The sequence below is a fragment of the Hoplias malabaricus genome, chromosome Y, assembly GCF_029633855.1.
Source record: "Hoplias malabaricus isolate fHopMal1 chromosome Y, fHopMal1.hap1, whole genome shotgun sequence".
Lineage (NCBI taxonomy): Eukaryota > Metazoa > Chordata > Actinopteri > Characiformes > Erythrinidae > Hoplias > Hoplias malabaricus.
The window spans coordinates 67,420,445-67,435,312 of record NC_089820.1 but is presented as its reverse complement, the minus strand read 5'-3'; the positions used below and the strand labels follow the sequence as shown (position 1 = coordinate 67,435,312).

The following is a 14,868-nucleotide window of genomic DNA, read 5'->3' as shown; positions in this document are numbered from 1 at the left end:
TGGGTTTCCTCCGGATGCTCCGGTTTCCTCCCACAGTCCAAAAACACACACTGGTAGGTGGATTGGAGACTCAAAAAATGTGTGTGTTAGTGTGTGTTGCCCTGTGAAAGACTGGCGCCCTCTCCAGGGTGTATTCCTCCCCCCTTGAGCCCAATGATTCCAGGTAGGCTCTGGACCAACCGCATCCCTGAACTGGATAAGGGTTACAGATAATGAATGAATTTCCCAATGTTTTTCTAATAAAGTAGACAGTAAGTGTGTATGTAAAATTTAAGGATGAATAGATTCATTCCACAGAATACTAATATAGTACAACATAAACGTGTGTATGAAATTGTACTGCAATCATTATATTGCAGTTGAAGATGAAGCAAGCAAAGTTAGGTCACACCCTATTTGGACAGGAAACAGGAAGGTCGTGCTTCATCTTAGAAAGAGTGGGTGGCTTAGAGTGTTGTCTAGTGATACAAAGCACAACCTACTCTCCATCTGCAATCTGCTGACTGACTCACAGCAGAGGAGCTGAACTCTGAACATCACCAATCTGCAAATCTTTAAAATGTATCAACAAACCTGGTGTCCGTCGGCCCCGATGCCCATCTGTACACACATCTGGAGGAGACACTCTGATGGATTTGGCTATAGTTTGTGTGGGCAGCAGCAGGACGAGATGGACAATGTTGCGTGGAAGCAGGAACAACACACAGTGTGTTACTGCACAGGTACGACATGAGAATACAGGAGATTCTTCATGTTTAACAAATACGTTATTTATTACTATTATGGAACATTTTATTGATCATGACAGTTATTCACATTAAAGCTAATCTCATCAATGATTTATAGTGGCAATAATTAGATGTTAAAAACATATTTTGTGACTTGTCTGCCCTATTCACAATATCCACTACTGGGTCAAAAGCTTGTGGACTCCAGTTCATTCAAAATCTCTTTAAAGATCCGGAGTATTGAAATAAAAAATCCCCCCAGCTTTCTACCATTCTGGGAAGAGATGACAGCAGATTGTTGTGGGGATTTGAGATATTCAGCAACAACAGCTTTAGTGATGCTGGATGATATGTTTAAAGTGGCTTTATTAACAGATGTTTAGGGTCGTCTCAATTTTGTACATAAAAGGTACTGTAATATGTAAGTTGTGCAGTTATAAAAAGGTCTGATAATATGTCATTATTACACAGATAAATAGAATATGCTCCGGTATATTCTATCTATCTGTGGTTTCTGCATTTGCCAGCATGAGCAGAAGCCTGTGGTGAAGTGCCATACTCGATCACAGCAGGCCACTGGCAAACACTCCAGAGAACTGGACAAATGGCATAACGTCATGCTGCAAAACAAACAGCCCTGTCTTTCCTCATGATGTCACAAATAATTCAGTGTGATACATGTAAAGAAAATGTAATACACCAGCTTGCATTATTCAAATGCAGAAAGATGAGCTTAAATAATAGGTCATTAATTTAAATTGCGATAATTAACAGTGGGCGGCACGGTGGCGCAGCAGTTCGTGTTGCAGTCACACAGCTCCAGGGGACGGGAGGTTGTGGGTTCGATTCCCGCTCCGGGTGACTGTCTGTCAGGAGTGTTCTCCCAGTGTCTGCATGTGTTTCCTCCGGGTGACTGTCTGTGAGGAGTGTGGTGTGTTCTCTCTGTGTCTGCGTGGGTTTCCTCCGGGTGACTGTATGTGAGGAGTGTGGTGTGTTCTCTCTGTGTCTGCATGGGTTTCCTCCGGGTGACTGTCTGTCAGAAGTGTGGTGTGTTCTCCCTGTGTCTGCGTGGGTTTCCTCCGGGTGACTGTCTGTGAGGAGTGTGGTGTGTTCCCCCTGTGTCTGCGTGGGTTTCCTCCGGGTGACTGTCTGTGAGGAGAGTGGTGTGTTCTCCCTGTGTCTGCGTGGGTTTCCTCCGGGTGACTTTCTGTGAGGAGTGTGGTGTGTTCTCCCTGTGTCTGCGTGGGTTTCCTCCGGGTGACTGTCTGTGAGGAGAGTGGTGTGTTCTCCCTGTGTCTGCGTGGGTTTCCTCCGGGTGACTGTCTGTGAGGAGTGTGGTGTGTTCTCTCTGTGTCTGCGTGGGTTTCCTCTGGGTGCTCCGGTTTCCTCCCACAGTCTAAAAACACACATTAGTAGGTGGATTGGCGACTCAAAAGTGCCTGTAGGTGTGAGTGTGTGAGTGAATGTGTGTTGCCCTGTGAAGGACTGGCGCGGACTGGCGCCCCCTCCAGGGTGTATTCCTGCCTTGCGCCCAATGATTCCAGGTAGGCTCTGGACCCACTGCGACCCTGAACTGGATAAGGGTTACGGATAATGAATGAATATTTAACATTGATAACATCATTCCTGACCTTTGTCCAGCAGGTGACAGTGACCTCACCCATGGGTACTTTGAGATCAAGACAGATTCCTGCATGCATCTTGATGGACATGATTTTGAAGAAATCCATTGTGCACAGCTGGATGAAATTGACGTCTGCATGGAACCATCTCACCACACTGAGGATATCAGAGAAGACATGACAGAGGTGTCTCGCTCTGTAACAAGTCCGAGAATAAATGAGACATTAGAACAGAGTGATGAGTGTTTATGTCCAGGCAGGACTGCACATTGTAGATGGGACAACGGGGGAACAAATCAGTGTCTGCTTTTGCCTCCTATATGTTGTAATGGTCAGTATCAGTCTCACTTAGAACCATTTATAATTTTTAAACATACAGATGTTTTGTTGATGTTCTAAATGAAAATTCATGAATTAAATTGTTTGTTTGTTTGTTATTTTCTGTTTAGTGAGAGAGACACTGATCGTTGGTGTTGAAGTGGAGGTTCTAGAAGAGTTTTATGAGGATGAAGAAATCCTGCACACGGAGACAATGTGGGTATAAGAAGGAATTGTGTGAATTAAATTAAAAAAAGATTTACAGGAATGTCCAACATTACCTTAAGATTCAAGTGAGCCTCAAAAATGCTTTAAATGATTGAATGATTCACATAGACCTCTGAAGTCTGTGATTCTGTAGTGTTTGTCATATAAGGAACTCAGAGAAAAAAGCCACATGAAACATAACACTAAAATACACCACACAAACTCATAATGGTTTTGGCAGCACAGGAGCCTATAAAAGAATTTTACAGAAGCAGTTCTTTCATTATTCCTCTTAGAGAAGAACATTCTAGAAACATGAGTTCCTTATATGGGCAATATATTGTCTACAAAATTACAAAGGTTTTTGGTGCATTTTTGTCCTACTTTCTTCTATAATCTATAATCTTGTACCATATATCCCCTATATTTTTCATAATAATGTGTTTTACAAAGAGTGTGAAAAAGTTCAATAAATAGTCATAGTCCAAATGTGAATTTGAGTAGAATTCAAAACATTTCCCAGTAAATATGCTCATTTTGTTCCCATGTATCTTCATGTTCTAGGTTTGAAGGAACCCTGGAGAACAATCTGATGGATTCCACTTCATTTTGTTGTGAATAGTTGTTTTTTTAATTGATAAAAAAAAAACACGTTGTTGTTGTTATTGTTTTATTTTTGCATTCTTACACGTTGTATGGCTGCTATATTATTTTACAAACACAGGACACATTTGTTTTGTTAACGGAAAATTAATGGGTGAAATCAAATTTACTGTTGTTTCAAACGTCTGGTGACTTTTATTACGCCAAATCCATACGCTGCGTTGCCCTAGAGATGCGGGACGGAGCTCTCTTTTAAAGGAAAGCGATTTATTGGATAATTTGAGGATTTTAAGCTTCTTAAACATAAAATGGTACGTCAATTGTAAGTCAATTACTATGAGAAACGTATTTATGGCGATGGAAATTATTAATTTAGTAAGCATTTTGCTTTCTAATGGGTTGTTTTGTTTCAATGTAAAGAACTAGAGAACATAAAAGTCCCCCTATCCTAATTACAAGGCTTTGTATTACTTTAATATTAAAACCATATTCAGTGTAATACCGTTAACCTGTATGCGAAATATTTTGTATTCGAAGAGAATCTAGTTTATTTTATCATTTTGTAATTTGTCCGTTTTTAAATTGATAATTAATTTACTGATAATGAATTGCTGTCATTAAAATATACGTTATTTATAATAAACACGGTTTGACTTGAATATGTCTAAATTATTATTTATTATATTTTATTACTAGAGTTTTATTAAATTGTAGTTGTTTATTATCCTTATTTTTAGTATTGATAAAGAATACATAATTCCTGCACCGAGATTTTACAACAAAACACGTTTAAATATTTCTAAAATGTGAAATATATATTACAGTTTTTTTTCTGGAAATATGTAGCTAGATTTAAATATTTACAAAACATGATTGAAAATAATAGGGTCTCGTGCGGGTGTACGTTTCCATGGAAACGGAGCATACCATTTTTTAAACTGTGGGTAGTATGGGTTATAATATAATATAATATAATATATTTTAGTACAATAGTGTTTCTTGTTCATGGTTCTGGTTGTGGTTTGTTTTTCATGTCAAAATTATAGCGTGATGTTCAAAATTGAGTGTTAACAATTTCTGAACTCTTTGATCCCAAATGTTTACTTAACACAACTTATGATTGCAAAATGAGGCAAAATCTCAGATGTCATTTCTTTAAATATACAAGTTCCGATCTCCCTTTTTATTGTTGCATTTCACAGAGAATGACTACGCTGTGTAATGTTAGATGTAAGCCCTGAAAGCTTTATCACTACACAGCCACATTAATGTAAAAATTTCAGCTAATTACTGAGAGATTCATATTTTATCTATAGGTTTGGCATGCTCAAAAAGTCACGGTAGCTCTTAAAGATGTCGGTTGTTTCATGAAAGTCTGAAAGTTGGTCATTTTATTTATTTATTTATTTATTTATTTATTTATTTATTTTCAAAGGGAAATATCACAAAGTAAAAAATACGGTTGATTTAACATGTGAGCGCGGATTGATTTTACAGTATTTTTTGTAAATGTGACATAAGGTATGCAGGGAACTATTGTCGTCAGTAGTAACCAGTAAATACATTTTAATTAATAAAATAACCCGTTTCTAAAATGTTGTAATGAGATGGTGCACTACCACCTGTATTCAGGGCATACTTTCGCTACCATTGGCTAATAGGGAACACGTGGTGAACGTTTTAGCCAATAGCAGTGCAGGAAGGCGGGACTTGTTTGAATAGGGGTGCGGTAACAACACTGGTATGTCGTCGTTATTAGGACCGTACCAAACCAACACAGGAAGAGGGAGCCGTATATGAGTGTGTATGACTTCTCCTGGGCAGTAAACCGACTACCAACGATGGATAAAACAGCTGTGGTGAAGGTCGGGGCAATGGCGAGCGCCAGCCTTTGCATCCTGTTCGGCGGGGTGGTTCTAGCTCAGTATATCTTCACCAAGAAGAAAAGAGCGGGGAAGAAAACCAAAATCATCGAGATGGTGAGCACGTTGTTTCTGCTTCTGAGACCAACACCAGGCTCCGTAGAGGTCACAGATACACCCCGGAGCCTTACTGACCCAATACAGACAGCACACACCGGCTATAATTCAGCTCAGTATTATTTATAAGTACAACACTTGTTCACCCATAGCCTCCATTCTGTACATTCCTCGCGAGTGTAGAATTGTGCATTTACTTTCCCTGAACATCCACAGTTCACTTGTACGGGACCGTTTAGACCAAGCTTTCATTGTCTGTCAGGAGACTGATGTGTGTAACATGACCATTCTTAGCTGAAGCACTCCCTATGAGTTTCAGCATCTATGGGCGGGTCTTAGTGGCTATAGGCGGGGATATGTAAATACACTGGACAGGAAATCATTGTTCAGTCATTTTGATTGCTACTGTAGATTCGTTTTCATATCGGATGGACTGAGGGGACAGTACTGAGGTGACTGATGTTTTAAATGGAATCACAGTTTAAAAGAGTGCACTTGTCCTACTGCAAGGACTGGGAGGGGTTTTTCCAAAAGCCAGTGTGGTACAATATTCTTAGGTGGTGGTGTTGTTGTTAGGGGTGTGGCCATAGTACTGTGGTGGGCATGTCTATGTCTAGGCAGTCAAAAGACAAACATGGTTCAGGAGGCTTGGCTTGTGTGACATAACATATATATGAAAATATACAGAAAAAACAAACAGTCAAATCTGTTTTGAATAAAGACATAAAAGTGGCCTAGACCAGGTATGTGTCATCAGCTCACAACACTGCTCCTTTATGCTACGGTTGATTCATACTGCTTTATTGCACTGTTCATAGTCCAGCGTTATCTTTTATTGAGGCAGTGATAAGTCTTTGCTTAAAGAATGATAATCATGCATCTTCTAAGATCATAGGAGCCTGTCAAACTCTGCTTTAAAACACACAGATTCTTATTTACTTAATTGTGTTGCACTTTATTGGTCAGTAAAATATAAACTGTATAAGCGCAGCAGGTTAGTGTCGCAGTCACACAGCTCCAGGGACCTGAAGGTTGTGGGTTTGATTCCCGCTCCGGGTGACTGTCTGTGAGGAGTGTGGTGTGTTCTCCCTGTGTCTGCGTGGGTTTCCTCCGGGTGACTGTCTGTGAGGAGTGTGGTGTGTTCTCCCTGTGTCTGCGTGGGTTTCCTCCGGGTGACTGTCTGTGAGGAGTGTGGTGTGTTCTCCCTGTGTCTGCGTGGGTTTCCTCCGGGTGACTGTCTGTGAGGAGTGTGGTGTGTTCTCCCTGTGTATGCGTGGGTTTACTCCGGGTGACTGTCTGTGAGGAGTGTGGTGTGTTCTCCCTGTGTATGCGTGGGTTTACTCCGGGTGCTCCGGTTTCCTCCCACAGTCCAAAAACACACGTTGGTAGGCCCCCTCCAGGGTGTATTGCGCCCAATGATTTCAGGTAGACTCTGGACCCACCGTGACCCTGAACTGGATAAGGGTTACAGATAATGAATGAATGAAATATTCCAATGGTTTGGATGAAATTTATATTTGAAACCATCCAGAAACTGAGGATGATTGCAGTGAGAATTGTGTTGTTTTGTAAGGATTTATTATTCACTCCTTTTGTATAAAATCATGCACGGGTTTCCTCAGTTTCAGTACAGATATGTTAAAAAAATAATTAATTTTAGGATGGCTCTCAACTATGGATAATCAGTTTAGCACGTTTTCCAGTTCCACCCTGAGCATGTCACTCCTTACCTGTGGATCTGTTTAGGAAAAAGCCTCTTGAGTGTAAAATGCTTGTACAAAAGCATGTTCTTGAAGCTGGGGATTATCTGTCAGCCTCTGCAGGGGTTTGTGGGGGCTTTACCTGCTGCTCTGCTAAAGCCAGGTCCAGAAAAAGCTCACGCAGATTTATTTCAAGCTAGGCCTGTCACCGTAGTTATATTGTCTTATCGTAAAATACACAGACATTTCCTCAATCATTTTTGCTGACCTCACGATTGCCCTTTGTGTTTAACGGACATGTTTGTTTGCACAAAAATGAGCTTGTCCAATATTTTAACTAGTTTCTGTGCTCTCTTTTACTTACATGTCATTCTGTTATTTTATATATATGTATATAATTTTTTATTTATATAATTGTTATGGTACAATTCCAATATCTGAATAATATTAATCATTAATAGCTTGTTGCTGTTTTATAGGGTTGTAATTACATTAATATATTCTTATATTATTATAATTATATCTGTGGTATTTTTTGTCACAATTATTTCTGGGACATAAAATAAACAACAAAAAAATTATTATAGTGACAGGCCTGCTTACAACCGACAGGAGTGTACCAGATTTAAACATGAGCTGTATCAGGAGGGGGCGGCACGGTGGCGCAGCAGGTAGTGTCACACAGCTCCAGGGACCTGGAGGTTGTGGGTTCGATTCCCGCTCCGGGTGACTGTCTGTGAGGAGTGTGGTGTGTTCTCCCTGTGTCTGCATGGGTTTCCTCCGGGTGCTCCGGTTTCCTCCCACAGTCCAAAAATACACGTTGGTAGGTGGATTGGCGACTCAAAAGTGTCCGTAGGTGTGAGTGTGTGAGTGAATGTGTGTGTCTTTGTTGCCCTGTGAAGGACTGGCGCCCCCTCCAGGGTGTATTCCCGCCTTGCGCCCAATGATTCCAGGTAGGCTCTGGACCCACCGCGACCCTGAATTGGTTTACAGATAATGAATGAATGAATGTATCAGGAGGAATTTCAGCTAATGTAATCAGGTTTCTGTGAAGATTTTCAATAATCAGTTCTGCTTCTCAGTTCTCTATACGTGCACACGCACACACACAGAAACCCACGCAGACACAGGGAGAACACACCACACTCCTCACAGACAGTCACCCGGTGGAAACCCACGCAGACACAGGGAGAACACACCACACTCCTCACAGACAGTCACCCGGAGGAAACCCACGCAGACACAGGGAGAACACACCACACTCCTCACAGACAGTCACCCAGAGGAAACCCACGCAGACACAGAGAGAACACACCACACTCCTCACAGACAGTCACCCGGAGGAAACCCACACAGACACAAGGAGAACACACCACACTCCTCACAGACAGTCACCCAGAGGAAACCCACACTGACACAGGGAGAACACACCACACTCCTCACAGACAGTCACCCGGAGGAAACCCACGCAGACACAGGGAGAACACACCACACTCCTCACAGACAGTCACCCAGAGGAAACCCACGCAGACACAGAGAGAACACACCACACTCCTCACAGACAGTCACCCAGAGGAAACCCACGCAGACACAGAGAGAACACACCACACTCCTCACAGACAGTCACCCGGAGGAAACCCACGAGGACACAGGGAGAACACACCACACTCCTCACAGACAGTCACCCAGAGGAAACCCACACAGACACGGGGAGAACACACCACACTCCTCACAGCCAGTCACCCGGAGGAAACCCATGCAGACACAGGGAGAACACACCACACTCCTCACAGACAGTCACCTGGAGGAAACCCACGCAGACACAGGGAGAACACACCACACTCTTCACAGACAGTCACCCGGAGGAAACCCATGCAGACACAGGGAGAACACACCACACTCTTCACAGACAGTCACCCACAGGAAACACACGCAGACACAGGGAGAACACACCACACTCCTCACAGACAGTCACCCGGAGCGGGAATCGTGACTGGGACACTACCTGCTGCGCCACCGTGCCGGCCACATTTGGACATATTATTTACTGTTATTTTATATGTCGAATAGTTGCTTGACCTGGTTTTACTGCGTGTACTCAAGTGACGCAAAGATTAAAATGCATTAATAAAGCCTTTGTCCTCTGGTCAGTGTTCGTATGGACTCAGCTTATCTTCAGCCTCTGACAGAGATAGCTGTAAACATTATTTACTGGGAATTATTAGGCAGTTTACAGACTGTGTTAGAAACACTTGTAATTTCTAGTAAGGTGTGTTTCCAGCTTTTTCTTGTAAATTACTTTTGCAAAAAGAGTTTTAAGCAAGGGTCTCTGTTTCTGTGGAAAGAGGAAGTTACGGCTACATCCTTATCTTTACTTCGAACCCAGCTTCTGATTGTGACAGAGGCTTCTGTTGAGCAGCTATGCAGTTGAGCTGCTCTGAATGGACTTGTTTTTAAAGAATTTAGTGCTTTACCTTGTAATTCATTATCACCATTATCACAAAAGTCAATGCTTTGCTGCTTGGGTCTTGTGGAGGAGATATGTTCACAGAAGGTCTGCGGAAGCTTGAAAGGATGACGATAATGAACGGCATGCCTCAGCAGTGGAGTTGCGGAATGCACTTTGTTGGAAATCAGGTCAGCAAGCACCGGCCAGGGCGTCTCAGCCTTCTAATTGTGTGCCGGAGGCCTGGCTGTGCTCTGTGTGCTTCAAAAAGCTGATGTACATATTGTTGTAACTTGTGTTTACATGTTGTGACAAATACGAACCAATACTTCAGTTTATGGGACACGGTTGACAGAGAAGAGGCAAACAAGAATAGGTGAACGAATGGGGTTAAGGGATCGTTGGCTTCTGAAATCACAGTTCTGTAATGAAAGATGACAGATATCCACCTCCTTATAGAGAAGAGAATGTAGTGTACCTTTAGGGAACTCAGCTGAACTTTAGCACCACTGCGAGTACATTTAGGGGCAGTATTGTGTTTTTTTTTTTTGTTTTTTTTTCTGAAAGTGTCAGACAAAAGAAAGGGGTTCTTTCTATTGTTACAGTGTCAAGCTTGTTACAATAGAACAAAGGTTTTCGGTGCCGTATGTAACCCCTTTCATATAGTTACTATAAATAACCAACTACAGCACACAATCTAAAGAATCCTTTCACTGTGCAAAGCGTTCTTTAATGTGTTCAGGGTTCTATTTAGAACCATGTTTTTTTTACTAAAGAACTATACATTTTAATCGTGGATTGACCAATAGCTAGAAAGATCATTACCTAGTTCTTTTGCTCTAAAATTGTTAAGACAATATTGTGTTGATTACTGCCAGCCATCACTGGAGATATTACTATTATATTGCTTTGTTACACACCACTATGTAAGGATTTCTACACAGGCTGGGTCATGGCTGGGTCCAGTATATGGTGTTCACTCCAATGATTGGCGACTCAAAAGTGACCGTAGGTGTGTGCCACCCTGTGAAGGACTGGCGCCCCCTCCAGGGTGTGTTCCCACCTTGCGTCCAGTGATTCCAGGTAGGCTCTGGACCCACCGCAACATAATATAAAAAATAATGGACGTATGGATGGACGGATATGGTGTTCACTGGTGATATATGGATAAATGATATTTCAGCAGCATTGAATCCATTGGGAAATATGTTTGCTTTGACACTGCAGAGACATTCTTGACAGCAATTAGGAAATGTCTGCCGTAGCGCTCACTGTGCATTCTTGACTTTGGTGGGACTTTAGTAGTTGGGTTCGTACAGTGATAAGATTTAGCAGAATCAAATAAAAGCTAAACCACGGTAGCCACCTCATTGAACTGTGACCTTCTGAACCCTGGCATTCCATAAATGCACAGGGTAAACACACACACACACACACACACACTCCATAGAGAACATCAGGTGCTGATTGACAGATGATTATTGATTAGATTATTTTTAAAGGAATATATTATGATGTGCACGTTAATTAGGGGATAAAGAGTTTACAAACACACACTTAATTAGATCAATCCAGTCAGTTTCTAGTGATCAATCAGAAACCGTGCCCGCCCACTGGTCAGTGTGTCTCCAATCACAGCGCTAGATGTGAGAGCGCAAAGACAAAGTTAATCCGTTTAAAAACGGATACAACGAGCAGTGGGAAATAGCACTGTGTAAAAATGGAGAAAACGACAATGAAAACTAAAGAGATCAGAGCTAAAGCGGCTTAAAAAAACGAACTTTTGCTGCTGTGCACTTGGGTCGGGGTGAACAGCGAGCGGCTTATTATCGTTAAAAGGAACAGACGCTTAAAGACGCCTTTCTGAATAGGGTTGTTTAAACGGGAAAGAATGCTGCTGTAAGGTTTGATCCTTGTGGTGTTTTGATCAAAGCAGGTCAGATGTTTTATCAAATCCAGAACTGTGCTCCCTTATGGAAAAGGTGGGGGTGGGGGGGGGTGTATGTTTCCTTTAAAGCTGAGGACAGAGATTTATGTGTGAGATGAGCTAAGCACTTACTATGAAAAGACCAAAAAAAAAAAACAATGTAGGCCAACTACACCGCTCGGTATGTGTCAGTAGGCCAACATAATAGACTGTTGTACATGTTTCAGTTCAGCCTCATAATAGTGCCCCTGTGTTTCTGACTGCCTTCGTGTCAGTAGTAGTGCAGTGTACTTGAAAGATGAAAGGTCTAAATACCTCTGATAGCACAGTTACTCTGTGCCTTTTTGCAGATTGAAATAATAGACTGTTCTGTATGTGTCAGTGTTCCAAAATAATATATGAATATATTACAATATAAACAAAACCCTTCTGAACATGTTTCAGTGGTTTTAACCGTTCACTGCCCTGTGTTTATTAGGGATGTAGTACAGAATGGATTCAGGAGGTCAGAGCTGCGGTGTTTTTGTGTTTCATCTGGCCTTGGGTGGCCTTTAGCCCATTGCTCTATCCATCTCCATCTCTGAGAAGTGTGTGTATTTGTCAATGTTTGTTTTATTGTGTTTATGTCTCGTGTGCTTGTCTCACCGGCCTCTCTGAGAGGGGTGGGGATTATCTGTAATCTATTTTGAGGTTACACCCTCTCTGTGGCTGAGCTATATAAGCCTGCGTTTGACAGGCATATCTTTCTTCTCTTGTTTTTCTCAAAGCTGTGAGGACACACTGGAGAGGTAAGCTATAAAACAACTGGTCAGAGACGGGGAGAACAGGGGCACAAATGTATTGATGGGGTTCAAATGGTTTTTAAGGCATTTTACGACCGTTTTTGACGTTGTAGAGTTGTAATTGTGCAATGATTGTACCTACAGATTTCCAATGTTTGCTAAAACCTAATAATAGGGAAAGCATATCAAAGACAAATATTTACCTCCAAAATATTACCTTTACAGGAGAATGAGTGGGAAAAAAAACTTCTTAAATTTCAGTGGAAATCAATGTTAAAATAAATGTTGGAGCATTTCAAATTGGTCACTTCTTCATTATTTTTTTCCCCTTTCCTTTGGAGAGTGAGGATATTAACAATGTGTATGTGAGAATTTACTTACGCAAAACTAACAGTCTTGATTACATTACATATAGCAACTGTATCTCCTTCCAAACAAACCAAGGGCTTATAAGGGAAAGGTCGTCCTGTCCAAGTCCATTAAGCTTCCCAATACCTTTCCACAGAATTACAAAGGCTTTCAGGGAAAGCTGCTAATCCTCCTTTCATCATTGTCAGTGATTGTTCTGTTGTTTGAACTGTGGTACTTTTTACTGATCCAATCAACAGCCTCAAGCATCTGCTGTATTTTCTAGTGTTTTCTGTTGTTTTGCTGTTACAGTTAGTTATAAATACAGTATTCGAAATGTTGACCAGTGTTTAAGGTCATTTAAGGTCAAATGCACTCATTATTTATAGCTTTGCCGGAAAAAACAAAACTGTTTTACTGTGTTTCAACACCATTTGCAGGCTGTTTATTTGTTTACTTGCTGGTTATGCACACAAACATATGTCAAGGTCACTCTCTTAAAATACACCTGCTCTGATTACCACCTGGAATGTTTGAGTCAGGCTTCAGTGTATTTTTAAAGCATGCTTTGACTTTTCCATAGCACCCAGGAGTTCAGCTGGGTGTCAGAATTCAACACATTTACCAAACACAGTACTCCAGTCTTAAAACAGAAAAACATTAAATAGATGCAGAGTGGCTGCAAAAAACGGACTGCTGATTGGCTGCCCAAATTAATTTTTGTATGCTATATATGTTACTGAGTGGATTTAGGGCAGGTTTTATATAGGAATAGGTTTCAGAGTCAAGGTTTCTGTGGTGTTGTAATCACAGGCTAAAGCTCAAGACCCTCAGCGTCAACAGTGAATGAAGTAAACAATAGCAAACTTTTCCAGTCCACCTTAATTAGTGCAGACAGACTCAGCTGCATCGTTTAAGGTGGGACAGAAAATTCATAAAAGCTGCTGACAAATATGAAACCCACTGAAACAGACAAAGAACAAATGGTTAGTTTTGCGAACATGGCATTTTTATTGAGTGTTATGTTGTATATTTGAGTTACAATTTATAAACATCTAATAATAATAATTGAATCATTTATATAAACAATCATATACACACTTGTTTTGCAAAGTCATGCTTGTTTTCTGTTTCGTTTCATTACAAACACTTAAACATATTCGTGAAATATATCTTACTAGTCACGTGTAATTAGTCCTGGATTTAAAATGTGTCATTACCTGGCCGGTTGTGTTCCTCCACCATGGGCTTTGAATGGTGCTCCTGTCCACTCTGACCCTGTGGCCGGTGTTTGAGAGGGACCAGGCTGCCTGTGAGCCCAGGGTTTGTTTGGGTTCTCCTGTCTTATATCACAAGCCAAACAGCAGCTGTTGCTTGCAGCCTTTGTGTGTGTGTGTGTGTGGTTTAGAAATAGTTTAGGTCATATTTCTTAGCAGTCCAATGTCAGCCCCTTTTAAAGGCCCCCTTCCTCTACAGTGAGTGTCAATTATCAGGAAACCACAGTTATGTCCTCATTACATCATGAAGAAGGCAGAGCCATGACCATATAAGGGCACGACCAGTCTTTATATGGGAGTGAAGAGTACAGTTCAAAAGTTTGGATTCACAGTTTTTAAAACTGTAAAATGTGTTTGTTGGAGATTAACGTGCTTTTCATTCTGTGAATATTTAAATATTTTGACTCATATATTGATTCTAATTTTATATTTGAATTTTCCCATTGTTATCTCTACAATCATTAACCACATCATTTTTGATTAGCCTTGTATAATTATTTTTGAATGCCATGATGTTTAAATCTAGCTCCTGTAACAGGGCATATACAATTATGATTTTGTAGTTAATATTTAACACCAGATTCATACATTTATTTGTACACGTATTTATTTTGTGTGTGATCCACATCTAATAAATGTGTTGTTTTTTTCTTTGTAGATGCCTGAATTTGAAAAGAGCACGGTCCATATCCGAGACCCAGAGCGGGTGGAGCAAATCATCTGTAGAATGATCCATGGTGGAGCTTCCAAACTACAGGTGAGAGAGAGAGAGAGACAGAGAGAGAGAGAGACAGACGGACACACAGAGAGAGAGAGACACACACACACACACTCAGAGAGAGAGAGAGATTCAGACATTCAGATGATCTGATCTTGATTGTACACACTAATACAAGACAGTTTTTTATGAGATGTCTGATTTCACCATCCT

General features: G+C 41.1%; 1 protein-coding gene across 4 annotated transcripts in view; it reads left to right on the top strand.

Moving 5' to 3' along the window:
• Positions 1-14,868, top strand: part of LOC136679655 (cytosolic 5'-nucleotidase 3-like) — a 36,249-nt gene that overhangs the window by 14,763 nt on the left and 6,618 nt on the right. Inside the window, exons 1-6 of one of the 4 annotated variants that reach the window (XM_066658300.1) lie at positions 500-722; positions 2,373-2,681; positions 2,800-2,884; positions 3,440-3,789; positions 5,238-5,457; positions 14,596-14,694. In XM_066658300.1, the coding sequence (XP_066514397.1) occupies positions 5,275-5,457; positions 14,596-14,694 (282 nt within the window). In that variant the 5' untranslated portion in view covers positions 500-722; positions 2,373-2,681; positions 2,800-2,884; positions 3,440-3,789; positions 5,238-5,274. Of the gene's footprint in view, positions 1-499; positions 723-2,369; positions 2,682-2,799; positions 2,885-3,439; positions 3,790-5,237; positions 5,458-14,595; positions 14,695-14,868 lie in introns of those variants that run through there. The other 3 variants (XM_066658301.1, XM_066658299.1, XM_066658303.1) reach the window with 3 other exon arrangements.